The sequence below is a fragment of the Dryas octopetala genome, chromosome 7, assembly GCF_963921425.1.
Source record: "Dryas octopetala chromosome 7, drDryOcto1.1, whole genome shotgun sequence".
Lineage (NCBI taxonomy): Eukaryota > Viridiplantae > Streptophyta > Magnoliopsida > Rosales > Rosaceae > Dryas > Dryas octopetala.
The window spans coordinates 3,304,112-3,328,724 of record NC_141372.1 but is presented as its reverse complement, the minus strand read 5'-3'; the positions used below and the strand labels follow the sequence as shown (position 1 = coordinate 3,328,724).

At 38.0% G+C, this 24,613-nt stretch overlaps 6 protein-coding genes across 8 annotated transcripts; 4 read left to right on the top strand and 2 right to left on the bottom strand.

Moving 5' to 3' along the window:
• The first annotated feature begins 672 nt into the window (after positions 1-672).
• On the top strand, positions 673-3,517 carry LOC147278552 (Alkaline phytoceramidase (aPHC)). Of its 3 annotated transcripts, none has more exons than XR_015123433.1 (7): positions 673-1,054; positions 1,152-1,251; positions 1,346-1,466; positions 1,913-2,034; positions 2,154-2,275; positions 2,373-2,543; positions 2,745-3,517. XR_015123433.1 is itself a non-coding variant. In XM_086251490.1 (7 exons), the coding sequence occupies exons 1-7, from the start codon at positions 898-900 to the stop codon at positions 2,770-2,772; spliced, it is 810 nt and encodes a 269-aa protein (XP_086107616.1). In that variant the 5' UTR covers positions 673-897; the 3' UTR covers positions 2,773-3,516. The 3 variants fall into 3 exon arrangements, 1 of the variants encoding a protein (XP_086107616.1); XR_015123432.1 differs by having other exon boundaries at positions 2,154-2,301; positions 2,384-2,543; XM_086251490.1 differs by having other exon boundaries at positions 2,384-2,543; positions 2,745-3,516.
• A 3,728-nt stretch (positions 3,518-7,245) lies between these two features.
• On the top strand, positions 7,246-8,481 carry EMB3135 (harpin-induced protein). The gene has a single exon (XM_086251692.1). The coding sequence runs from the start codon at positions 7,378-7,380 to the stop codon at positions 8,194-8,196; it is 819 nt and encodes a 272-aa protein (XP_086107818.1). The 5' UTR covers positions 7,246-7,377; the 3' UTR covers positions 8,197-8,481.
• A 2,057-nt stretch (positions 8,482-10,538) lies between these two features.
• LOC147278550 (putative leucine-rich repeat receptor-like protein kinase At1g68400) lies at positions 10,539-12,861 on the top strand. Its single transcript, XM_086251528.1, has one exon. The coding sequence runs from the start codon at positions 10,604-10,606 to the stop codon at positions 12,560-12,562; it is 1,959 nt and encodes a 652-aa protein (XP_086107654.1). The 5' UTR covers positions 10,539-10,603; the 3' UTR covers positions 12,563-12,861.
• Positions 12,862-15,388: 2,527 nt separating this feature from the next.
• On the bottom strand, positions 15,389-17,505 carry LOC147278549 (acyl-lipid (9-3)-desaturase-like). Its single transcript, XM_086250353.1, has one exon. It carries the CDS (start codon positions 17,101-17,103, stop codon positions 15,757-15,759), a length of 1,347 nt encoding a protein of 448 aa, XP_086106479.1. The 5' UTR covers positions 17,104-17,505; the 3' UTR covers positions 15,389-15,756.
• A 1,009-nt stretch (positions 17,506-18,514) lies between these two features.
• SQD1 (sulfoquinovosyldiacylglycerol 1) lies at positions 18,515-21,032 on the top strand. Its single transcript, XM_086250352.1, has 3 exons — positions 18,515-18,670; positions 19,120-20,202; positions 20,359-21,032. Exons 2-3 carry the CDS (start codon positions 19,156-19,158, stop codon positions 20,758-20,760), a joined length of 1,449 nt encoding a protein of 482 aa, XP_086106478.1. The 5' UTR covers positions 18,515-18,670; positions 19,120-19,155; the 3' UTR covers positions 20,761-21,032.
• Positions 21,033-21,115: 83 nt separating this feature from the next.
• LOC147278547 (uncharacterized) lies at positions 21,116-23,803 on the bottom strand. Its single transcript, XM_086249905.1, has 7 exons — positions 23,517-23,803; positions 23,026-23,144; positions 22,717-22,799; positions 22,304-22,425; positions 21,830-21,994; positions 21,654-21,747; positions 21,116-21,478 (listed from the first exon to the last, which is right to left on the bottom strand). The coding sequence occupies exons 1-7, from the start codon at positions 23,554-23,556 to the stop codon at positions 21,229-21,231; spliced, it is 873 nt and encodes a 290-aa protein (XP_086106031.1). The 5' UTR covers positions 23,557-23,803; the 3' UTR covers positions 21,116-21,228.
• Positions 23,804-24,613: the final 810 nt, after the last annotated feature.

Here is a 24,613-nt window from a genome sequence, read left to right as displayed (position 1 = left end):
TCAACTTGTTAAATAAAAAAGTTTGTTCATTATTCACCCAAAAAAAAAAAAGTTTGTCCATTATGTTTTAAATTAGGTTTTTTTTTTTTTAATAAAAGAAATTGATTTAATGCATAAAACTAAATGCATAAGGAACCGATTTGAAGTATAACAAATTCATATATTTGTCTATTAAATTGATGAATTTTTCAATTTATTGTTAATTGTAAATGAAATCTAACTACATGAACTTGATTACAAAAAATTAAATTATAAAACTCTTAATTGGAAAAGCATTCAAACTACAAAGACCATATTAGTCTTTTTTGTGTTGTTATATATTAGTCTTTATAGTTGTACTTTGATTGGCTCTAGCATAATTATTTAATAACAATCATGAGATATAAATTAACCAAAATTCCCCCTTGAAAAACCAATTAAAACTTTAATCTGAGAAGAGCATCTTCTCAAATTAAAGTCGTAATCCGAGAAGAGGGGCGCGACTGCCCCGGAAGATTTAGTTTATTTGTAAAATACGAGACTGTTATTATTCATATATCACAGGCCATTTACCACCGTTGATTTCCACAAGGAGGCCACGTGGCCACGTGGTCTATGCATGATCTTCTTGCGAAACCGAGTATGAAGTATGTAGTAACCAACATTCAACAACAGAGTCCATGACAAAAGGGGCTTTCACAAACAACAAACACATGCAAATGTATCTGCAAATTGCTTAAAATTGGTCCCTTTTGAAAAGTGAAAACATCATCAACAACAAAAATCTGAAAATCAAAATGAAAGCGGAAAAGAAAGTTGGCACTGTGACACAAGCATTCGAATCTTCAGATAAGAGGAAAGGCAGTCTGCACTAAGAGACAGAAAAGGAGTGACCTTTCCGCTGAGAGACACAGAGAGATGGTGTGGATGGTAACTCAACAGCTTGCGATTAGAGGGAAGAGAAGGCGTGTATGGGGAGGAGCGTTTCTGTGTTGGGTGTTCTTCATGTTGGTCATTCCCAAGATTTCTCACTCCCCAGAACACCATCTCTATGCTGACATGCGCAATTTCCTTGGTACCCAAATTTCAAAGTTCCCATCTTTTTCTTTCTCTTTCTATTTCTTACTGTTTATGTATGTTTTGTTTAATATTGTTATCTGGGTTTTTGACAGGAGTGCCTAACACATTGAATGTGATCACAAATTTCCCATTTTTGGTTGTTGGGGTTCTGGGTTTTGTTCTCTGTGTCCAAGGGGGCCTTTTCAACATCAGGTTCTGTACTTCTGCATGCTATATTACTCTATACAATGATTTCTTTCTTATAGTTGATGCCATTGGAGTTAATTTTGGGTTGCTTTGGTTTTAGTTTGCCAGGTGAAGTTTGGGGCTGGGCACTATTCTATGCAGGAATAGCAGGGCTGGCTTTTGGCTCTGCTTATTATCATTTGAAGCCCGAGGATAATAGAGTAACATGGGACACCTTGCCGGTTAGCATTTCAATTTCATTCAACAGCTCTCAATTTTAGCTACTTGTTTGTACCATTTGCTCTGTTTGTTTTTTCTTTTGGGAGAATTTCAGAAAAGAAAAGAGGATGATATTGATTTTATAAAATTCTAAACTAACAAAAACAAAACCGTCCTCTCAACTGTGTCTAACTCAATCAAATTCTCACTCAAAAGGGGAACATGAATATCTGCCAGTGCAATTACTTACCCAGTTGACGAACTTGATATGAGGTTCTGATTGTTTTTATGTTTTTATTTTTTTATTTTGAGAAACAAAAAGAGCACGAGTGAAAAAAAAGAAACTCAAATGTTATGCTCCATGGGTTTTATGGTAATCAAGAAGAGGAACTGGGCTCTTTTAGGCATTTTCCACCTTTCCTGTTTCTCAATATTTATTGCAATGGTTGAAGTAGATTCTGAATTGCAGATGATGATTGCATACTCCTCACTTTTCTCTAGTTTTATAGTGGAGAGAGTGGGAGGGAGGACCGGTTTAAGTTGTCTATTTGCACTCCTTTTCATTGCTTTTCTTATTACAGCGTTTGAAAGGTTAGTTTTGTGTTTCAAGTTTTGCATTTCTCTCTATGTTTTTGTGCTAAACTCTTATTTTTGAGGTATGCATGAGTTTTTTTTCGTTTGCTAAAATATGGTTCACAAGTTGGTTGCAGAACATATAATGATACCAGATTGTACATGGTGTTCCAGTTGATTCCATGTATAGCAATTCCAGTGATCACATTTGTCTTCCCACCCAAATATACTCACTCAAGATATTGGCTTTGGGCAGCAGGTAGGTCTCGTTCATCATTTGGTGAGGTAGTATTGCTTTCTTTCTTTTCCCTTTCTTGTCTTTCAGCGAATTTACTCTTTCCATTCATCTAATACAGATTGTTTACAGGGGTTTACCTTCTCTCCAAATTTGAAGCTTTTGCTGACGGGAAAATATACCATGCGAATCATTACATAATTAGTGGGCACTCTTTGGAGCATTTGTGTTCAGTGATGGTCCCTGTTCTGCTTAGTTTTATGCTCATGCAAAGAAACACAAAATGTCAAAGGTACTTAAGTTTTGCAGTTTAGTGAAACTTCTCATTATATTATGATCTTTGTGAAATAAAAGGTCAAATTGTACCTAATGTTTTAAATTGCTTATCTGGTGTTTCTGTGTTTGTATGATGTGATGGGTTTTATCAGCTGATACCTTGAAGAAATTCTCGAAGGTATTTATTTTTCTTACATGTTAGTGGGCTTGATAACAGAATAGGTGCCTCTAAAGAATGCTCATGAATAGGCAAGGCCGATGATGACATTTTCTGTGCTATGGCTAGCGGATGCTCGAAGTCTTCTGTAAACGAGGAGTCCTTGGAGGAGGTAACGAGCGATCTGTACTACTCTCCACTTCTTCAGTATTAGTCGAACATGTCTCTGCCAGTAAGCAATTAGATAAATCAATTTTGGCTTTAATAAATTACTCTCCAAGCTGGAACAAGATATGTGATTAGCCAAGCATGTCCCCTTCCTCCCTTTAATGAACTGCTCCCTCCTGGTGGCTGTGACATGGTGACAGCCATTGACCGCCGGCACCAGAGTATAGGAAAAGTGAAAAGGTTAAGGCACTTAGGGGGCTATAGTTTAGCTGGAATTGAATCACTTGAGGACAGATTGTGACCCTCTTTGTAACTGCACTATGATGACAGATTACAGGTGACTAATGGTATAAGACCTTCACTTAGTTCACTACTTTTCCGGTTGTGATGTAAGAGATATAGGACTTGGGGGCTTGAATATGGATTCTTTATGTTTCGTTGACTTTATGAAGACTGTTCTTCCAGATCCCAGACCAGATAGTCATGTGCTATATCGGTTTGGCTAATTATGGACAGTCCAAAGAAGATTGTACTCATTATATTGGAGTTTGAGTGTTGCCATGATAGATTCCACAACTTTTCTCATCCATTATGCTGATAATGTGGATATTATTGGGTAAGCATGAGAGGGAATAATTAAAATTGCTTATATTACCTTTGTGGCACATGTATGACACACAATGTGCTCTTACATGACAAACATACGCATGCCCTTCACATGTATATTATGGTTCTTTTGGACCATTGTGCTATAGTTTCATGTATCTAAGTATCTAACTAAATACGCTCACATGTATGCATGTGCGGAACAGATGCGTGTCTACTATCATGGGATCATAATATTCAAAGAAACATTTATCTCCAAAGACTTTGCAAAGTCTAGTCAATTACCCCAAACTATCTATATGCAGCAGCTAAGCCCAACCCCAATCCAAAGTTGGGCGGGCCCATTAGAACCAACAGACTATTAGCTGACTTAATAGAACATGATCCATTAGCTGAAGTATTACCTAACCATCCCCACAAAACTTGAAGTTGCACAACCTGGTGGACCACACCAGCAAGCAACTCCTCATTGAGCCTTCCTTCTGATGTTCCTCGACCCTATCCTCTATAACATGTATTAAGTGTATACATTCTCTTAAAAGTTTTGTTTTTGTAAGAGTGTTACTCTAACAAGTCTCAGCTACCAAAGCAGAGCTCGAAATGCCCATGTTCTAGATCTCCAAACTCCCTTTTCAGCTTTGGTGTGGATAACTTGTGATCTTTTGACTTTCTGGTAAAATCCCCTCAAAGATTTGTCTCTTTCTGCATTGAAGTAATGCACTCATATGATAAAAATTTCTGGGCTGTTCCATAACCGACGTGGGTGGTACTGAAATTTAATTGAACCCCGCGTACTTGTCTCTGCAATATATATATATCTGCTGTTCAAGTACATATCCTTCATTCCAAATAGAAACTTTGGCCTCGAAATTTGGTAGGCTTATGTCATTATTGTCACTCATTTACTATGAGAGTTGTGATGTTATTAAAATAAAAGGATCGTCCAACCTCGAAAGCAACATTGTTAATGCGTTCTTAATTGACTTTGGAGTCAAGTTAATGCAACCACTGACCACTCAGCCACTGACTAAGATTAATTAACCAACTAATTACAGTGAAACCTGCAGCTAAGTCATAATTTAAATAAGGCTTAATTATCGATTTACCACCCAAAATTGTAACTCATTCCCACTTTACCACCTGAAAGTTTTTTTGTCCCAGATTATCACCTATAACTTACATCCGTATCCCATTTTACCTTGTTCCGTCAACAATTCCGTTAATGCTGACGTGGCGCGCTGGATGTGCGCCACGTGTCACAATTTTTTTGTATTTTTTGATTTTTTTGATTTTTCTATTTTTATAAACTTTGAAAATTAATTAAAAATAGCTATGAACTTAGAAAAATACACGGAAAATTCCTACCGACTTGTCTTAACTAGTACTAATTTACTATGGGGTCAAAATGTCAATTTTCCCTCTAAAAATTTCCAAAAAATTTGGAAAGTCCAAATTTATTTCTAGAAAATTAAAATACTCTAGATTCTTTGAAAATTCATAGAATAATCTCCCGAACTCCAAAAAATATGAGGTCTGCACCGTTAGTCTTCTAAAAACTAACAATACCTTTCTCGTGAACACTTGCTACCCAAAAGACCTCTCGGTCTTAGAGAAAAATAAAATTCCCTATAAAATAAATTCTATAAAAATTCTAAAATTTATGTAAAGTCTCAAAATAATTCTCTAAAACAAGCTTTTGGTAATTTTTCAAAATATTTTTGAGAATTTGTCCAAGAGTTTACGAAAATTCTAGAATTTTTTCTAGAATTTATTTAATAGAGGAAAATTTATTTTAATTTTTTAGAAATAAATTTGGACTTTCTAATTTTTTTGAAAATTTTTAGAGGGCAAATTGGTAATTTAACCTTATAGTAAATTAGAGCTAGTCAAGACGAGTCCGTAGGAATTTTTCGTGTATTTTTCTGAGTTCAGAGCTATTTTTAATTACTTTTCAAAGTTTATAAAAAAAATAATAAAAAAATGCGAAAAAAAAAAAGATGTGACACGTGGCGCGCACATCTAGCACGCCACGTCAGCATTAACGGCCAGATCGTCAGCATTAACGGAATTGTTGACGGAACAAGGTAAAATGGGACACGGATGTAAGTTACAGGTGGTAATCTGGGACAAAAAAACTTTCAGGTGGTAAAGTGGGAATGAGTTACAGTTTTGGGTGGTAAATCGATAATTAAGCCTTTAAATAAATACTGTTACCTAGAGTCGTCGGTGGGGTTCTCTTTGCTTTAATGGGCTGCAGCCCCATAATGTGCAACTACACAAAATTCAAAAAAGAAAAAACATCTTTAACCAACCAAAATGGCAAATGCCCCGATGAGTGTCTCGTTTAATATGCGGTTAATGTTATTTGTATACGATAGTATTAGGAAGACCTTCGATTTATATTATATAGTGTATATTATATAGTGTATTCTCTCTAATGGAGATGAGATCTACTAATATAAATGAGGTTCATTTATATTAGAGAAATAATATACTAGATAGTACAAATAGATGTTCTCATTAACATTTTTTTTGTATACACTTATATGATCATATTAGTTAATTACTTCATGTGGCAACTGATGTGATGATGCCATATAATTAATTGTATGAGTTAATAAGTAAATAATTAAAATTTAAAATTTATGTCAATTCATCTTATTAATTGACATGACATGGTCACATAAATTATCATATAAGGTGGTTAGATACGTGTGCACAAATAACATTACTCTTAATATTCAATCATTGTCTTCTTTTTATATTTTAGAGATAATAAATCAGAAATTTGCGCTTAATCGGTGGTCATTAAAGCATGATTTCTAGTTTCTTATCACCTACATGGCTACATTATGCTCATAAACATGTAAGGAAGAAGGGAAGAGAGAAAATGAACAAAAAAGGAAAAAAATAAAGAAGAGAAAGGTATTGCCAACTGGACCCCACATTCCTGACAATTCACTCAATCACATGTGGACTACAACTACGTGTGAGATGTGCAAACGAGATCAAATCTCAGACATCACATACCCAACCGTTTTAAGTTGGTAAGCATGTACAAAATTAGTCTGAAATTCCAATAAAATCTTACATATATATATTTTATCAAAAATGTTTTATTTTCAACAAATACTAATATTTCAAAGTTTTGATGTCTTTTCGGAACACATTTAACCCAAAATTTTCTTTTAATTTCTTTCGATTGAGATATTTTATTGATTTTTAGACCTTTAAATATCAATATAATATATATCACAAACTTTTTTCAGAGCTTCTCCTTCAATTTTTTTGTCTGTCTTCAATGCTCTTTTTTATTTTTCTCAATTATATAATATAGTTTTATGTTCAGAACAATTTATTTTTCAGATAAAACCATAAATTTAACTGGTATCAAAACTGATTTTATTTGATAACAATTACATAGCCCAAAGATTTTTAATTTGATTAATTATTTATAGAGATAATTTTTTAAAAAATATCTATAAAATAAATTATTTTAATTATAAAATTATATTGCGAAATAAAAATAATAAAAAAAATCATCAAAAAATAAAGTAGAAATGAGAATGCAACTACCATTTTTTTTTTTGTAATGATATTTTGTTTGATTTTTAAATTTTCAGATTTGTCTTAACATCAATATTTTTCATTAATGTCGAAATTAATTAAATTATTGAATATTGATTACCAATTTACTGCCGCGTAGAAAATTCTTAGGAAGGAAAGGACTTTCACATAGACATTTGGTGAGGTGGAAGCATCCTCTTTGTCTTTCGGTACTCCATCTCTTTCTATTCTTCTCTAGTCCTCTTCTCTTCTTCTTCTCCTCTCAGAAAGCTTACTACAAATTCTCCAAATCTCAATCTCAATCTCTCTCACTCTCTCTCTACCCAATCCAATCCAAACCCACCTCCTCAAAATGACAGACAGAGTCTACCCATCTTCCAAACCCACCACCAACGGCCTCAACGGCACCAATGGTGGTGCCACTCTCAACCCCACCACCACCGCTGTCACCACCGCCAACCCCACAACCACCAAACCCCAACAACGGCAACCCTACCGCCCACAACCTCAATACCGCCACCGCCGCCACCGCCGAAGCCACCGCAACCTCTGCTGCTGCTGCTGCTTCTGGTCCATCCTCATCCTCCTAGCCCTTGCCCTCCTCGCCGCCATTGCCGGCGCCGGCGTCTACATTCTCTACCGCCCCCACCGCCCAGAGTTCACCGTCACCTCCCTCCGCATCTCCAAGCTCAACCTCACCACATCCGCCGACGCCGCCACGTCACGCCTCAACACCCTCTTCAACCTCACTCTCGCAGCTAAAAACCCCAACAACCACCTCGTCTTCTCCTATGAGCCCTTCTCCATCTCCGTCTCCGCCAACGACGTCGAAATCGGAAACGGGTCGATCCCGGCGTTCACCAGCGGGAAGAAGAACAGCACGGCGTTCCGGGCGGTTCTGTCGGCGGCGGCTCAGGATCTCGACGCCGAGTCGGTGAAGGCGCTGAGATCCGATCTGAGGAAGAAGAATGGGGTGCCGCTGAAGATGCAGATGGACACCAAAGTGAAAGTGACGATGGGAAAGCTCAAGAGCAGGAAGGTGGGGATTAGGGTTACGTGTCAAGGGATTAAAGGGGTTGCACCGAAAGGTAAGTCCCCGTCGGTGGCTTCGGTTTCGGACTCCAAATGCAAGGTTGATCTTCGGATCAAGATCTGGAAATGGACCTTTTAATAATTGGTTTATAATTAAGTGTTTTTTTTTTTTAATGCATTTTTTTAAATGGGTTTTTGGAGGAGCCTTTGTAAACTTTTGAAGAGCTTTGAAGGAAGAAGAATTGGATGAGAGAAAAAAAATTTAACGTTGATAGTTGGTAATAGGGTTAAGAGCAAATTTGGGGTTCAAATTAGAATCCCTTATTTCTTTTTCTTTAATTTTTCTTTTTTCTTTAATACTTTGGTGATGTAAGTGAATTTGATTTTTCATGGAAATGCATTGTGATAATACACTCTCTGTCTCTGTCTTGTACATTGCTTGTCTCTGTAATTGTCTTCAAATTTTGGCTGCATAATTTGAAGCAAAATACAAGCTGTTTTATTATGCTTTTTAGATATGATAGTTGTAAAACAGAGCAGAAAATTTTATTGTGCTCTCTAAGTATGGTATTATTATTATGGTTCCAGAATTAATTTCTGGTTTTTAATCGACCATTTTGAGAACAAAATACCCATAAAAATTCATTCTCTTATCTACCGACAAAAAAAAAAATCATGAATTGTAAATTAAGTTGGTGTATTTTACCCATTAGGATGAGTTTTACACTGAATGAGTGATTGGTGTATTTTCTTTCTTTTGAGTTGATACGTGTGAGTTGCGGGTCCACGTTACTTAGTAGTTTCAATATTCACGCACTCCCAGTCTACTAGTTAGTCTAGTTGGTACTGAAATCTAAGGCACTCACTCACATTTTTGTTGGGGGACATTAATTTCACGCCTCCAAGTCCATGCCCTATATACTTGGCAACAACAGATATTATTGTTTATCACCAACATGTTTTTGTTTAGTGAAGTAAAACCAAAGCAAGGAATCTATTTAGCCATACCTTCACTCCAAATCCAAATCTAATTCTCCATTACTCTAAACTTCATTTATTTCTAATTCGGGTGCACGTGGTTTCTGTGTGTTGCTGGTCTGGTTGGCAGGGGCAGTTGGAATTTTAGTCAGAAGCTTTAGTCCTCTTTTACGCTGAGAGAGAGGACTAGAGGAGTGAGAATTGTGAAAGAGAACCACCAAAGCAAACAAAAGCAATAGGATTGAGTTTAGGCTTCAGCATTAGTCATTGCCTAAACACTCTAGCTTTGCCCTTTATTCTTTCTGTTAAGACAATTATTATGCTCCTAAAATATATATTAAATCAAACTAACACTCTTAACCACCTTCAATTTCAACTTGTACATAAAAAGGAAGAAGAAAGTCACGTAATTATTTATCCTAAAAGTGTGAATATATACATTGCTACACAAAGTTTTCTCACATAAATGTTGCCATTTACTTTCCTTTCACTTTTTTTTTTGTGGGTAATCAAATAATTGGCCTGCCTGCAACTCCATTGCATTTTGGTAAGGACACTTCACACTTGTTTGGAAGTAAAATTGTATTTCTGATGGCCCAATAATGGTGGGGCCTACTGAAAAAGATTGGACTAGGACCCTAGACTTTGTTATTTTCCTCAAAATTAAAAGAAATAGGTGATTCTTTCTTTGATTGTCGGCTGCTCCTACTTGAACTCCAAGGCAGGGCAAACTGGGCTGGACCGGATCAGTCACCCAGCCACATTTATTAGGCATATCGCTTGTGGATGTGGAAATGCAGGGTCCAAACTTTCACGATTATGGTTTTTATTTTTATTTTATCTTACATTTTAATTACTTATCATTGGCAAAGTGTGACATATCCTTGAATAATAGTTATATATAGTATTCTTTATTCTTCTGTAATCAACAAAATTCATAATGAAAAAGACACTACCAACTTCTAGTAGGCGCCTTAGCAGAGAAGATGAGCAATCTGTTTTATTTGCACCATTAATTGGAACCTTGACAAAATTGACAAGCTTGTCTCTTTCATTGCTCACTGGCACAGCCTCGCTTAGTCGCTTGCTCACTGTCTTTTTCGCTATAAACGTGTTTTATTTATGGGATTTTATTTCTATATTTATGTGAGAATGAAAAACTCATAAAATAAGAAATTGTGAAAGTTATGAATCTTCAATGTTTATTATGATTAAATTACTCTTGTGATAAGTTCAAAGTTTATATATGTTTTGAAAATGATTCTATATATAACATATTTTGATTCTTAATACTATAAAAATCAAATATGAGAATCTCAGTAGAAACAATTTTATAGTTATAATTACCATGTAGAACGAGGAAGGTAATTGAAACCATATTGTGATTAACAAAAAACACCTCATTTGTTGAAACAAACGTAGGTGGCCAAAACGACAAACGGATCCCTCTGTAATCAAAACGTCTCTGTTTTTCTCAACGGCTAGTTATTGGCGGTAATTTAACGGCCTTTTCCCTCTTGCGCCCTTCATTTTCTTTCTCGAGAATCTGAGTGAGGGGAAAAGAAAACATGTCGAGAAAAAAGAGTTTGTTCTTCTTTTTCTCACTCCTCATCTCTCTTTCTCTCTCTAACCCAGAAGAAACCACCGCCTTGCTGGAGTTCAAGGCCACCTCCGACCGCTCCAATGCGCTCTCCTCCTGGGTCGCCTCCTCCGACCCGTGCTCCGGGTCCTGGCTCGGCGTCTCCTGCGACCCGGAAACCCACCGGGTCACGAGACTCATACTCGAGAGCCTCAACCTCACCGGGTCGACTCAGCCACTCGCCCAACTCGCCCACCTCAAAGTCCTGAGCCTCAATCACAACCACTTCTCCTCCTCCCCCAACTTATCGTCGTTGCACAACCTCAACCACCTCTACCTCTCCCACAACCGCTTATCCGGCCCCATCCCCAAAGGAATCACAAGCCTCGGCCACCTCCGGCGGCTCGACCTCTCGCACAACCATTTCTCCGGCGAAATTCCGATGACCGAGTTCACCCAATTGCCCCTCTTAACCCTCCGGCTCGAGTCCAACTCGTTCACCGGGACTCTCAGCTCACCCAACCTGTATTCCGGTTCCATTTCGGACTTCGACGTCTCGCACAACAATCTCTCCGGCGAAATTCCGCCGTGGATGTCTGGATTCGGTGCGGCGTCGTTTGCCGGAAACGACCACCTCTGCGGCAAGCCATTGCCGTACGAATGCTTCAATCGAACCGCCCATAACCCATTTGGAGACTCGGGTCGGAAACACGGTGGGTCGAGCGAGGCAGTGGCGGTCACGATCAGTAGCGTCGGCATAGCGGCGGTGCTGTTAGCGCTGGCCGTGGTTGTCACGCGCTGTTGGTGGTGCACGAAGAGAAGCAGCAGCGAGGGTGGGACCCCCAACAACGGGTACGGCTACGTGAGAAAGCATTATGGGCCCGGCGAATTGAAGACGAGCAAGAAGAGAAGTGGGGCATGGTCTAAAGGGCATGGGCCGCATGGGCTTGGTAGCGGGCCCAGAGATAGTGAAGACATGGTGGTGTTGGATGGCGGCTGCAAGGGTGTCGGTAAGGTGAGTGATTTGCTGAAGTCTTCGGCGGAGATGTTGGGGAAAGGGAGCGTGGGGACCACGTACAAGGTGACAATGGACGGCGGCAATGTGGTGGTGGTGAAAAGGGTGAGGGAGAAGAGAATTGGAGGGAAGGAGGTTAATGGGCTTTTGCGACGGGTTGGCGGGTTGAGGCACGAGAACATTGTGGGCCTTAGAGCGTACAACAATTCGAGCTACGAGTTGCTTTTGGTCTATGATTTAATGCCCAATGGAAGCCTCAATTTTGTGCTGCATGGGAATAGAGGCCCGGGTAGGACACCGTTGGATTGGGCCACGAGGTTGAAACTGGCTTTGGGCTCAGCACAAGGCCTTGCATTCCTTCATGGTTGTGACAAAGACAAAGCCGAGAAGCTCTTTCATGGACACATAACTTCATCAAACATCTTAATTGATCATATGGGTAATGCTTGTATTGCTGACATCGGCCTCCAGCAGCTCTGTCCTGCTCATTTTTCATCATGCAGTGCATACAAAGCCCCAGAACTATTGCTCCCCAACAAAAACAGCTCAACAAAGTTTAGCCAAAAATGTGATGTTTATAGCTTTGGGGTGGTTCTGCTGGAGATTTTGACAGGCAGAGTGGTGGATGAAGAAGAAGGAGAAATGAGCTTGGTGGAGTGGGTTGGCAAGCACAGAGAGTGCACATGGGAAGTGTTGGATTTTGAGCTGTTGGGGGACAAAGAGATGAAGGAGGAAATGTGGACTCTTTGGGAAGTGGCTTTGCTTTGTGTGGCTCCATTGCCTAAAGATCGTCCAACAATGGGCATGGTGCATCGGATGATTCAGAATATTGGGAAAAAGGGTGTTGGAGAAGATGTGACCAAGTCCATTTTAGATGACCTTACAACATCTGATTCTTCTTCGCCTTCCAATTCAGAAAGCAGTCCCTATTAGTGAAGGCCATTGTTATTTGTGCAAGTTATTAGGACCAAATATTGTGCTTAATTTAATGCATAGTATTAGATGTTTTGTACTTTTTATGTAATTCATAGTTTGATTGTTTTAAATTCCTTCAATGTATTACCATCATTTGGTTCAGTCTGCTTTCTTTCTTTTGGACAGCTCTAAATAAGCATATACATTGATGTATACGTCTATTGATTGGTATGCAAGTTATATATTGATCAATTGATGTATACTTCAATGTAGCAGCTTTCTAATAGGGTGGTGTCTTTGTGCTGAACCGGGGACCAGTGGGGCTATAAAGAACAATAAGGCATATAAGTCCTGGAATGTTTTCTGTGGTCACCTGTGCTTAGTCATCTAAGCAACTTTTAAACATTATGACAATAAATGCCATGTATGAAAAGATTAATAAATAAAATAAGTTTGGTGGAGACCAAATACCATGGAATAAAGCAAGCTCTTACTTGGTAAACATTATGGCAATCTGTATAACCTTATGGCTACTTGGTAAATGAATTTGAGAAATGAATGTTACTGTTAGGCCCATAAACAAGGGCCTAACTGTATGGAGATTGTTACTTGGAAAGGAAGGCATTATGTGCATGAACTTTGTTAGTGAGAGAGGTAAGAGAGCAAAGCTGCAAAGGGATATGATAATATGCACAAAATGTAATCTCCAGTACTTTTCTATATGGATGGTTACAAAATGCATATCTTGGTCACTCTTAAACCACTGTATACATTGTGCTAGAAAAAGCAAAGTTGCAACCTTTGATATACTACTTCTGTACCCAGTTACAACTCAACTAAGAAATAGCAAAGTTACAACCTTTGATATACTACTTTACCTAGTAACAACTCAACTGTGTGTTAAAGAAAAAGTACCTGCAACATCTATACTAAATTTTCTTCTTATCTTCTACTCTCTTTGATGTGCAGAAAACTGGGTTACGCATGACATCTAAACCGAACTCATCACCGAAAGACCTATTCTGAACTATAACCCAAAAAAGAGCCTGCAACATCGATACTTGATTTCTTCTTATCTTCTACTCTATTTTTTTTATTGGTATTTGATGTACAGAAAACAGTGTTGCATGACATCTAAACTGAACTCATCACCAAAAGACCCATACTGAACTATAACCCTTCGACCCAAAATTGAAAAGAACTTAAAATCAAGAAATCAAGAAATCAAGAATGGATTACCAAACCTCATCTATTAACCTTTACGATTTTACCATATGTACCCTTTGTATCACTTTCTTGTCCTCATCCTGAATTGAGTTGACATCTACTAGTACAGCTTCGTCCCTGAAATAAACAAATTTGGGTTAACATTGAATCCACTTTGGTACTGAAAATCATATGTGAATCTGATATGTGGGTCACTAAACAAAAACAGAAAGAAATCTAAATTGCTGGTTTATTTAAAGTTGGAAAATTTTAGAAAGCATTCGGGTCCTAACTTAACCAGATTTATCGCTGTGTTCTTGAAGAGGATGGAAGATATCGTTCATCAGTGGCGCTCTGTTCTTGATCAAAATAGCCCTGTTCTTGATGCTGAAGTTGTGGAACATAAAAGTCTTGACCAAGATCGAGTTGAAGAGGTTGTGGTTCATAATTCCCTTGACCGATATTGAGTTGATGAGGAGGTTGTGGAGCATTAAACCCTTGGCCGATATTGAGTTGATGAGGAGGTTGAGGAGCATAAAACCCTTGGCCGATATTGAATTGATGAGTAGGTTGTGGAGCATAAAACCCTTGGCCAATATTGAGTTGATGAGGAGGTTGTGGAGCATAAAATCCTTGGCCGATATTGAGATGAATTGGTTGCTGAGCATAAAAGTCATTAACAATGTTGTGGTGAGGAGGTTGTGGAACATGATAAAAGCCTTGAACAAAATTGAGATACTGAGGTGGTGGATTAAAATAGTATTGAAAAAGAAGAAGATCATGAGGTCGTGGAACATATTGTTGAGCAATGTTGCTCGGTACTTGATAAGGAGGCTGTGAACCATTATATGGTTGAGCAAAGTTTATGTTGCTCTGTTCTTGAAGAAGAAGAAGAGCTTGTGGAACATATGGTTGAGCAATGTTGACCCAGTCTTGAACAACAGGTTGATATCGTTGAGCTTGAGCTCGAGCATTAAAGACATTGATGGCGGCCAAAGCGCCCTGGACTTGATCGAGCTGGTCCTGATATTGGATGATTTTCTCCAGCACATCCTTGATAGCAGCGATAGCGCCACCAGTTGGGTACTGCGCGCGGACATTTGCTTCAACAATGATGCACTCGGCGACGATTTGTCTTTCAATAGGGTCTTGGAATTGCTGGAGCAAGTCGGTGAGGTTTTTCACGGTGTACAGTTTGTGCACTTTGGCAAAATCTTGGCGCCTGTTGGCTGGGAAATATGGTGCAAGAACACAGCCTGGCTGGCATTTTATGCGCTGGTGTCTACAAGCGGCACAGGCTTGAGCTTGAGCTTGAGCTTGAGCTTGACGATTCATGGTGTTAAAGACAAGTAAGCCTTTCTTTTCGCTCTGTGTGAGAATTGGTAGCAGAATTTCGAGGAAGAAAGAGAGAGAGATGAACCCAGAAATGGTTTGTGATTTTTGGCAGAAAAATCAGGGATATGGGGGCTATTTGGTTGTTTGGGGTGGGATCTCCATTTCTTGATTCTTGAAAATGGAAGTTAAATTCTTGATAACTGTGACGTTGGTTAGGATTATGGGTCATAGCCTCTTTTAAATTCTTGAAATTTAAAGAAAAATAAAATTGGGTTTAACAGTGGGAGTAAGTTGCGAGAGACATTGATCCCAACAAGGAATTGTTACACATATATATAGAGAGAGAGAGAGAGAGCCAAAGCCGCCAAAAGATACACTGAGCTATCAGAAACAAGCAGATTAATCAAAGAACAATACTTTACATCTCAAATCTCTAGTTGTGGTTTTGAGCACCAGCAATTACAAATGGTTTGTCTTTGTCACTTAGCAGATACAGTAAAAACAAGAAAATTGAACTGAAGTCTCCAAGAAATCCTAAAGATGATTCTTATTCTTCCAACTGAAATTCAAAATGAAGATATTATACCCCTTTAACAACATCATTGATTCATTGTCATTGGGCATAAAGGGCATAAATAACCACACCACCAACAAAATCTCAGAAGCTTTCATCATCCATAAGTGTTAACAGCTTCCCAAACTAAATTCTTTGGCACCGGGCTAGCGAGATCACGAGCCTGCAAGGCTGCGGTGCGGAGCGTCCCAACGGTCAATGTATTGGCCTCTAAGAATGACACACTGGTGTAAGGCAGATTGTGCTTCTTGCATAGGTCCTTAACAAGGGGAGAGATTTTTCTCAGATTGCCTCTTGGCAACCTGGGAAACAAGTGGTGCTCAATCTGAAATTGCAGTCCACCATGAAACCAATCCATCCAAGAAGGGCACACTATATCAAGTGACCCATTAGTCTGCTTCTCACACCAGTCGCTCCCACTAGGCGTGCCAACATAAACACTTGAAGAGAAATGGTTCAAGCAAAACTGAACATGTTGAATTCCAGTGACTGAAAAGCTTGCAACAACAAACATCACCCTCTCACCCCAATTGGGTAAGCAAGAAACTAACAGAGGATACCAAATCCAGAACACAAGGAGCCCCAAAATTTCCTGACCCCTATTGCGAACCCTCAATCTTTTAGATGATAACAGCAAGAATGACTGAGCAAAAAGATTAAGCCTAGCAAGACACATTACAGGGTAAAATGTCCAGTGCTGGTAGCTAACCAAGGACCTTGTAAATGAGTCAAACTTCATCTTCCTATCATAGAAATAAGAGGTAAGCGAATTGAACAATTTCGAAGATACCGCGAAGAAAGGCATGTGCTGAAGATCTGGATCGAATTCAAGGCAGTTGCAGGCAATGTGATGAGCATTGTGGTTGCGCTTCCACCAGGCAATGCTGATCCCAGCAAGGCAATTCCCAGTGAGGATCTGAGCGAACCTGTTGAGTCTTTTGCTGCGGATGATCTGGTAGTGCCCAGAATCATGCCCAAGCCACCCACTTTGAATCCAAAGAAAACCCATTAACCCACCACAACCCAGATGCACCAAAGTGCTGTCAGAGAACAAAACGCCATAAACACTCAAGCTGAACAGCATTGCCACCAGAAACAGAGAAAAGTGAACCCCATAGCCCTTCTGTTCAAACAAACCCATTTTCGTAAACTCGTTGACAAGTTTCCTGTAATCTTTGGAGACCTCTGAGACAGTGTAGCCTTGGAGATGATACCCAGTGAAGAACTGGTCCAGATACTGCCATGCCGAGCCTGGATGGTACGCAACAAATGCGTCTGTGACGTCTTGCCCGGCGAGATTGAGCAATGGGAGCTCACCACCTGGGTGGGATTTCGCCCAATCTGAGACATTGTAGATCTTCCCCTGTATTGAGATCCATAGATCTCCTGGTTTGTTGTGGTTTGCAAGGTCGTCCTTTGAAATGTACCTCTTGGACTCTGCCATTGAAGCTCAGATGAGATGACCCAGCACACGGAGATCTGAGAGCAAAGCCTTCACTTTACTCCCCCTCTCTCGCTCTCTGCTTTTTTTCTGTGTCGTTTCTGACACCGTGGTTTTGGTTATGAAGGATTAAATAGGAATAGGATGAGGTTGAACTGAACAAGCGCCACAGAATTGTTTAAAACGTTAAAGCATCAATCTTTTAATGAGATTTGAATCTGGATTAGGTGTTAAGGTATTGAGTGGACTTTGTCCTCAAACTCCTCAAAGGTACCCCCCCACGTCTTCAATTTGCTTCTCCATTATTGCTGCTTGTCCTGAATTTCACCAATTTTCAGTTCACGGGCTATACAGTATCTATATTTGGCAACATTTGAATTTTCCTTTATATTACAGCCTAGATCAACAGTGCATAAATTCGCGAATCTAATTTTCTTTCTTAGAGCCTTTCGGTGGAGAAATGTTTCTTGCTATTCTCTCCGGTTGGATTTTGAATGGTTGTTAGACATAAGTCACATAACAAAGAATATTGGAATGTTAGATCTGGTGAACTGGTGAAGCTGAAAATGGCAAACAAATGTCAGTTGCTGTTAAGCAGGAAAAAAAAATATATAAACTAATAATAAATTATGTTCCTTATCTAAAAATAAAAATATATTTAGTTTAGGATATAGTACTTGTATTGTATGAATCCACATGTTTGACAAAAAAGAAAATAAGAATATACCGGTTGGATTCCAATTAAAAACACAAAGAATATGCCACTTTTTTTTTTTTTGGCCAAGAAAGAATATGCCACTTGGATATGCTACTTGGATATGCTATAAGCCTATAACTTTTTTTTTGGCCATGGGATATGCAATAACTTAAGAGATCTACATCATAACCAATTGAAACTAAAAATTTTGGTTGTGGCGGTGTTGTGTAGTATATTAATTTATATGTTATAATATAGATGAATTACGAATTTATATTTTTAGTTATAGTATAAATAGATATTATTGTATATAACTGTAATATTATGTAACATGCTCACATTATATTATTAATTCATTTAAATTATAACATACATATAATTTTTATTATTATATAAAATTTTAAACTTTAAACAATAATTTTAAAAATTATACACGTGTTATAATTTAAATAAATTGTAAACATGTTACGTGAATTAATGATGCCAAACGATGTGACAACTGACAATCACGTACCATAATATTTCTAATAAATGTACACATGTTATCGTTATCACCTATAGTAACATCGCATAACCTCAGACTACAAGTGGTTACTAGTTTGCATAAAAATCGGCCCAATGTGATCCATAACAAAAATTCAAATGGGCTTAGCCCATTTAAATAATAAATTGGGCTGGTTGTTTGCAGGCAGAGTACTTGAGCCCATTTGGACAGTGGATAAAAGGGATATACCTCCTCTTACTGAATTTGATTCTCTTCTTCTTCCCCAAAGTCCCCAACAAAGCAACCAAAACCTGCACTCTCACTCTCCGTCCCTTTATCATCAGACAACATCACAGTCATTTCGTGCAATCTCTCCTCATCCTATTACGGTGATAATTCACTTCGATATTTCTTTTTTAACTTATTTTTTTGCTGTATTTACTCTTGTCTGTCTTCCTTTTCCCCCTGAATCTTGACCTGGTTTTGTTGTGCTTACCCTTTGGAAGAGAGAGCGAAAGATTTTAATTTGTTAGAAATATATTGGGTACTTAAAGAAATATGCTTTTTTTTGTTTCTACTTCAGCTGTACATGCTAAATGTTGTGAACCCAAGTTTGCTTACTGCTTGTTTTTTTTTTTTTTATTTTTTTTTTTATCCGCAAATTCTTGGTTTGCTACAAAAGATTTTTAATTATTGTTGCATTTGAAATATTTGCTTCTTTGTTCATGCTTACACAATTCCACATTGTTCGGTACATGGGTTGGTCCACTATTTCACTACTTGAAATTTAACGATCTAAATGAATGTAAGGATTTGAACATTGGGTAATTCTTTGCAGGTATATGTGATTATTAGTGAGAGGAAGCAAACATTGATGGCACATTTGCTTTCAACTTCGTGCTCTCTCAAGTTCTCCACTGGTTGTAAACCGTACACTAAACCATTTATCCAAGACACAACAGTATTGCCTACCTCTTTTACTTTTCAGACTTCCAAAACCCCATTTAGAGGGCTCCAATTACAAGGGGAGAAGTCACAAAGTAATTGCATAGTCCGTGCAACCACGCTCTCTGCAAATCGGGAAGCCCCAAATGAACCGAGCCTTGACATCCATCAGAGCTCCAGTGGAGCATCCAAACCACAGAGGGTCATGGTCATTGGTGGAGATGGCTACTGTGGTTGGGCTACAGCCCTTCACCTATCCAATAAAGGTTATGAGGTTGCCATTGTTGATAGCCTCGTTCGTCGTCTCTTTGACCACCAGCTTGGTCTTGATTCCTTGACTCCAATCTCCTCCATCCATGATCGTCTCCGCTGTTGGAAATCCCTCACTGGAAAAAGTATTGAACTCTACATTGGTGACATTTGTGATTTTGAGTTCTTATCAGACGCCTTCAAGTCGTTTGAGCCTGATGCTGTTGTTCATTTTGGGGAACAGCGGTCTGCCCCTTACTCCATGATTGATCGGTCAAGAGCAGTATTCACACAGAATAACAATGTGATTGGAACACTCAATGTTCTCTTTGCTATTAAAGAGTTTAGAGAGGAGTGTCATCTGGTGAAGCTTGGGACCATGGGAGAGTATGGGACTCCAAATATTGATATTGAGGAGGGTTACATAACAATTACTCATAATGGAAGAACAGATACTTTGCCCTACCCCAAGCAAGCCAGCTCTTTCTACCATTTGAGTAAGGTTCATGATTCAAATAACATAGCCTTTACTTGCAAGGCTTGGGGGATTCGAGCCACTGACCTGAATCAAGGAGTAGTATATGGGGTGAGAACAGATGAAACCGAGATGCACGAAGAGCTCCTTAACAGGTTTGATTATGATGGTATATTTGGAACTGCATTGAACCGGTTCTGTGTTCAGGCTGCTGTTGGTCATCCACTTACTGTGTATGGCAAAGGAGGCCAGGTAAAAGCCCTCTAAATGACACACAATCATTCATACATTCACACACACATGCCTTCTTTTCAAGTGCCTCAACTCAAAGTTATGTACTCAAATAATACCATTTTTTGTTGCATTACTTCCCATTTACTAATATCTATGGTTTTTTTGATATGCCAGACCCGGGGATATCTTGACATACGAGATACGGTTCAGTGTGTTGAGCTTGCCATCGCAAACCCAGCACAGGCTGGCGAGTTTCGGGTCTTCAATCAATTTACCGAGCAGTTTTCTGTCAATGAACTTGCGGCGATTGTTACAAAAGCAGGAGAGAAACTTGGGATAGATGTGAAAACCAAATCGGTGCCAAACCCAAGAGTTGAAGCGGAAGAGCACTACTATAATGCCAAGCACACTAAACTTATTGAGTTGGGACTTAAACCACACCTTCTTTCAGACTCTCTCCTAGATTCATTGCTCAATTTTACTATTAAGTACAAGGATCGTGTAGACACTAAGCAGATAATGCCCAGTGTTTCTTGGAGAAAAATTGGGGCCAAGCCAAGAACTGTTACCGCGTAGATGAGTGTAGATGTGATATAGCTTTATGTATACACGTTAAGTACGTTATTGACCCTTTGTCATCTTTGTTTTCAGGTTTTAGGGAGTGTTGCACCTTCTACCTATTTTACATAAATATGGTCTTATGATTGCTCAGTCGCAATCTATGAATTAGTTTATTCAACTTATATGGAGGTTTCAGATATTGGGGTATGTACTTGCTAAGTGATCATCCGGTAAGGATTACAATTTTCTTTTTAATTCACGGGTAATTGCGAAACTAATCTCACATATCCGTTTTCTTCTTTGTTGTTAATTGCATTGAATTAATGTTGGAAAATAATTAGTCAAAGAAACAATCAGAATTTACTAATAATAACTCAATATATGTTACTTAAAATTATCAGAGTTGAGTAATTATTACAGGGTGACGTTCGAAACATACTAGGAACTGCCCAAAAATTTCAATTTTTGATGATGGGTTTAAGATCACAATTTTGAAGGAACAAATTTATCTGCTTTAGTGCTAAATGGTGACTGCTCAGGCAGATACTTGTCCTGGTGGAAATCTGCCTTAATGAAGTCCAACACGATTGAAGTCAACTCATTTTGATGTGAAGTGTGTTCATGATCAGCTCCTTCTACAATGTATAGTTTATGATTAGGTATCACCTTGTTGAACTCAAAAGCATCTTCAACAGGAACCGTTTTATCCATTGATCCGTGAATTGTCAAAACCCTGCAAATATAGAACAAGCAGATGAGTATGTAATCGACTTTTGGAACATATTTGGGAATTTATGCCCGACATTCAGTGTCGGTGGCTCGAGGCATGCATGATGGAGATGAATCATATGTATGGATCATCATAAACATTACAGAAGTAATCCATGAGGATAATTACATTCTCTGACCTGCATTTTTTATTAATTGATTGGCAGGCTGCACACATATCAGTCTTTAGACGCTCCATCAAACTTTCTTCAGTCACACGATACTCAAATTTCCCTATTAACAAAAGCTAAACAGTCAACCAGGGGGATAGCCAATCTAAACCTAAAAGAATCCTTGCACAGGTATGATAGCATACCTCTTTTGTTCTTAACATCAATAAACCCATCTTGCTTGATTCTTTGTAGAAAATCTTTACCTAAGCGACCTTCAATGCCTACTTCCAGATTAAATCGGCCAGCAATATTTACAACTGTATGAACGTCTTTATATTTTGCAGCATACAAGATAACTGCATTCCCACCTGCGAGAAACATGGTAAGCAATAATTTTCTAAAGAAGAATGGATTTTCTCATCTAGAAAAAAATGGGTTGGAAGCTTGTGAGAAAACCACTGAAGGTTAATAAAGTAGCACTATGAAGTCATTGATACAAACAAAGCGGGGAATATAATACTAGTGGTGCCATTTGCAAGACTATGATAGCATGACAGCTATCTACCTCCATTACAGTGTGCTAGGTTCAAAACTTTACATAGTTATCTTTCCAAACATCCTCTTTTTGTTTCACAAATTAGGCTTTGGTTTTAAAAGAGCATGAATTATAGACAGACCTTTACTGTGCCCAACAACTGCAGTTATTACATAATCCTGCCCACGAAAGTGTTGAACTACAGCATGTAGATCATCAGCTTCTCTGCGATAGTTACCATATCGAAACGAACCTTCACTTTCCCTATGAGGAATAGCATAAACAGTTTCTTATAATTACTACATGAGAAGTTCCATGCAATGCTCAAGATTTAAAAACTTTTAAGACTTGGACAAAAAAATGCCAACAACAGTTAAGCAATTACATATAAAATCTATATACAGACTTGTTAATGCTCACAACTCAAATAAATGCCCATCACTTAAAGGGTCTTAAACACCACATAATTTTCAAAGAACCTTAAGAACATGGAAATAGAAAACAAAGTACTTATCAGAAACTCCTGTAAAAAAAATTGCAAACAGCTTAGCTTACCCATTTCCAGAAAAGTCAAAGCGGAAAGCACTTATTCCTTCTTTTGCTAATGCAGCAGCAAGGTTCACCATAGGAATGCGATCCTAGAGATAAAATAAAAAGATTGTCAGATCCAACCCATCCCACCATGTTAGAATGGAAGAAATTTCATGAGGCAAAATGTATCAAAGTGAAAGACTCATGAGCTATGCCAGGATCAGATGGCTAACTCTGCTGTTTCATTGTTCTCATAGTATAACAGAAGTACATATAATGAGTTTAAATGGCAAAAAAATAGTATCAAGTATATAACATGTCACAAGCAACAACCTTTGAGGATTGTAAGCCATGGCACAACACAACGAGCTCCTTTGAACCCGTATCATGTAATATCCCCACAAGCTTCTCCCCATGCTTGTTTTCTATAGCAACTCTCCGCTGTTGAATTACTGCAGATTAAATTCAATAAAATGTTTTAAAAATTCATGCTGGCAATAAATGTAAGAAAACACAGAGACCCTGTTAGACTCCATTTAAGCATGAACCCAGTGGGCAATTTGTTTAATTTTAGATATCAAACACAAACAGAAAAGGAAGGCAACCATTTACTAGATTCTGGGGATTAACTACAACAAAAATGAATAAGTTTGTCACCCAACAGGCCAACATCGAATAACTTACAAAAGGCCATAAATTTAAGATGTTTATGCAATTGGGTATTCGCAAATATCGTCGATTAAATCAACTATGGACAATTAATTTGAAACGTAGTAAAAAGAAGGGTTTTAGATTCTGGGAAGGCAATACGATTGTTTGATTACCAGGTTGTTGCTGAGTCGGACTAGGCCGAGTCACCGACATGGATTCGCGTTGGACTAGCGAAAATTTTGTCTTTATGGCGCCAAACGGACGACAGGTCGAACTGGAACAGTCGAGCCTACTGTTACAGTTATAGAGAACTAAATCACGAGCTCAACTCAGGCCCAACTTACTGGTTATCTGTTGGATATTGGTTTTTTTAAATGTTGAGTATGTTCTTTTTTTTTTTTTAATGAGTAATATATAGGAAAATTTTCTAGAGCGGACATCTGCACTTTTTTTCTTCTTCGAGCTATCAGCCTTTTATTTTCGAAATTGCAGAAGCGATCGCCATTTTTTCTCATTCCCGACAAATTAATGGTATGATGTTAAGTTTTCCAAAGCGATGGGAGCCAAAAAAATTGTTGCGATCGATCACAAATTTGTTGCCGTTGCCCATTCTAGAGACCGTTCTGGTGTTGTATGTATTTGGTATACAGGTAATTACAAAAATGATCCACTTATTATCAGCTAAATTTATTCTGATTCATGAATTTTTTTAAATTTTATATTAGTTTATGAATTGTCTGATGTGTTTTATTTTAGTCCAAAACGGATAATTTTATCCTCAAAGTTAACTCATTGATAAAAAATTAAGGGGCAAAATTGTCCAGTTTGGACTAAAATGAAACACTTCAAAAAATTCGTAAACCAAGATGACACTTAAAAAAATTTGTGGGCCAAAATTAGATTCAGTGAATAATAACTAGACCATTTCTATAATTACCTCATTTGGTATATAATAATATTCATGACTTATTTTAAAACAACAAAGAGATCTTTTTTTTTTTTCTAAGGAATACCAGGTCAATTTTTCAAAGTAATAAAAAATCATTTATTTTTCCATCACTCAAATCCACTCATTCCATTTAACAAATGAAATTAGTATGATTCTAACTTTTAGATGCATTGTCTCCACTAATCCCTCAAATTATATTCCTTAGGTGCGCGCTTCTAATCTTTTTAGAAGTTTTTATGTATTTAGAGCGAAAAAAATAATTAGAAAAAAAAAAAAAGAGAGGTTTTAAAATTGAGTAACAAATTTTCGAGGAAAATGGTT

Bases quoted from the DNA above. Each gene is read 5' to 3' on its own strand.
- LOC147278552 (XM_086251490.1), top strand. From the start codon at position 898: ATGGTGTGGATGGTAACTCAACAGCTTGCGATTAGAGGGAAGAGAAGG. The intron at 1,055-1,151 runs GTACCCAAATTT...GGTTTTTGACAG, and splicing joins TGACATGCGCAATTTCCTTG to GAGTGCCTAACACATTGAAT. The intron at 1,252-1,345 runs GTTCTGTACTTC...CTTTGGTTTTAG, and splicing joins GGGGGCCTTTTCAACATCAG to TTTGCCAGGTGAAGTTTGGG.
- EMB3135 (XM_086251692.1), top strand. From the start codon at position 7,378: ATGACAGACAGAGTCTACCCATCTTCCAAACCCACCACCAACGGCCTC.
- LOC147278550 (XM_086251528.1), top strand. From the start codon at position 10,604: ATGTCGAGAAAAAAGAGTTTGTTCTTCTTTTTCTCACTCCTCATCTCT.
- LOC147278549 (XM_086250353.1), bottom strand. From the start codon at position 17,103: ATGGCAGAGTCCAAGAGGTACATTTCAAAGGACGACCTTGCAAACCAC.
- SQD1 (XM_086250352.1), top strand. From the start codon at position 19,156: ATGGCACATTTGCTTTCAACTTCGTGCTCTCTCAAGTTCTCCACTGGT. The intron at 20,203-20,358 runs GTAAAAGCCCTC...TTGATATGCCAG, and splicing joins TGTATGGCAAAGGAGGCCAG to ACCCGGGGATATCTTGACAT.
- LOC147278547 (XM_086249905.1), bottom strand. From the start codon at position 23,556: ATGTCGGTGACTCGGCCTAGTCCGACTCAGCAACAACCTG. The intron at 21,995-22,303 runs GTCTGTCTATAA...TGTTTCTCGCAG, and splicing joins AGTTGTTGGGCACAGTAAAG to GTGGGAATGCAGTTATCTTG. The intron at 21,479-21,653 runs GTCAGAGAATGT...CTATATTTGCAG, and splicing joins TCAATTAATAAAAAATGCAG to GGTTTTGACAATTCACGGAT.